Genomic DNA, 1381 nt, shown 5'->3' with positions numbered 1-1381 from the left:
GATTGTTGCATAGGTACACACATGGCAATGTGGTTTGCTACCTCCACTCCCCCCCCACCGCCGTCACCTACATCTGGTAATTCTCCCCATGTTATACCTCCCCGACCTCCACAACCCCCTCCCCACTGTCCCTCCCTTGCCACCAGCCCCCCAACAGACCCCTGCTTCTTTGTATTCAGGAGATGTTCTGGGCTCACACGGGGAATCTTGGGCTAGGGAATGAAGATGATTTTAAATGTAACAACCCAGAGTCACAGTTCCTTAGTCTGGGAAAGTAAAACTTAGCTTTGAGCGCTTAACTGTGCTGCTGTTTTGACACAGGTCTTTTACAGATTGGAATCCTAATCTGTAGGATTTTAATCCCTAATACAGGGATTACCAGTATTGTGCTACCTACTGTATTAATAAACAAAAAGGGAACTGTTCTCTATGAGAATCTCTGTCTGGTGCCTTCAGACAAAACTTGACCAGGTTTAGAGAGAAAACCCCTGTCTCTACACCACCATTCCCAGGGCGAGCTCACTCTCTGGCATCAAGCTCCCCATGGTGAGTTTCCTTGTACAAGAGTTCGAGGGGAGAGGTATGGAGTGGGAGGCACGGGAGTCCAGTTCAGGGACTCGGATTCCAAGACAAGAAGTGATGGGGAAGGGGCAGGGCGCAGCCCTGGCTTCTCTGCCTCTCCCCGGTTTCCATAGACAGGTCCTTGGCCAGTACTCATGCAATCAGTACGACAAAGAGGCTCCTGAGGGATCCGGACAAAGTCCCAAGTCCTGGGCGTCGGTATCAGGGTGTCAGGTTCCAAGGGCCCATCTGCACTGGGGAGCAGCCCAGATTCCCCCACTTTCCTGTGTTTCACCACTTCTCCCAACCTATGTTGGGTCCTTCTTCCAGGATACTCAGCAGGCGACCCCAGTTCCCACTTCCATTCGATGTAGAAAAGACAATCAGCGCCGTCGCGGTCCCGGTTCTAAAGTCCCCACGTACCCACCTGGACTCAGATTTTCCCCAGGCACGGAGACTGGGGTCATGGCGCCTCGAACCCTCCTCCTGCTGCTCTTGGGGACCCTGGCCCTGACTGAGACCTGGGCTGGTAAGTGCAGCGTCAGGAGGGAAAGGACTTCTGCCGGGAGGAGCGAGGGTCCCGGCCGGCGGGGGCGCAGGACTCTGGGAGCCGCGCCGTGAGGAGGCTCGGGCGGGTCTCAGCCCCTCCTTGTCCCCAGGCTCTCACTCTTTGAGGTATTTCGGCACTGCCTCGTCCCGACCGGGCCACAGGGAGACCCGCTTCATCGCCGTGGGCTACGTGGACGACACGCAGTTCGTGGGGTTTGACAGCGACGCCGCAAGTCCGAGGATGGAGCCGCGGGCGCCGTGGGTGGAGCAG

General features: G+C 56.6%; 1 protein-coding gene across 2 annotated transcripts in view; it reads left to right on the top strand.

Annotated features, from left to right (window-relative positions):
• Positions 1 to 567: 567 nt before the first annotated feature.
• LOC108298501 (patr class I histocompatibility antigen, A-126 alpha chain-like) overlaps positions 568 to 1381 on the top strand; it is a 51349-nt gene continuing 50535 nt past the window's right edge. For both annotated transcript variants that reach the window (XM_037735805.1, XM_037735804.1), the window contains exon 1: positions 568 to 1090. In XM_037735805.1, coding sequence (XP_037591733.1) covers positions 583 to 1090 — 508 coding nt within the window. In that variant the 5' untranslated portion in view covers positions 568 to 582. The remainder of the gene's footprint in view (positions 1091 to 1381) is intronic.

This window comes from Cebus imitator, unplaced genomic scaffold (genome assembly GCF_001604975.1).
Source record: "Cebus imitator isolate Cc_AM_T3 unplaced genomic scaffold, Cebus_imitator-1.0 Scaffold976, whole genome shotgun sequence".
NCBI classification, from domain to species: Eukaryota; Metazoa; Chordata; class Mammalia; order Primates; family Cebidae; genus Cebus; species Cebus imitator.
Note: the sequence above shows the minus strand (reverse complement) of the source record. Positions and strands in the feature narration are given on the sequence as shown.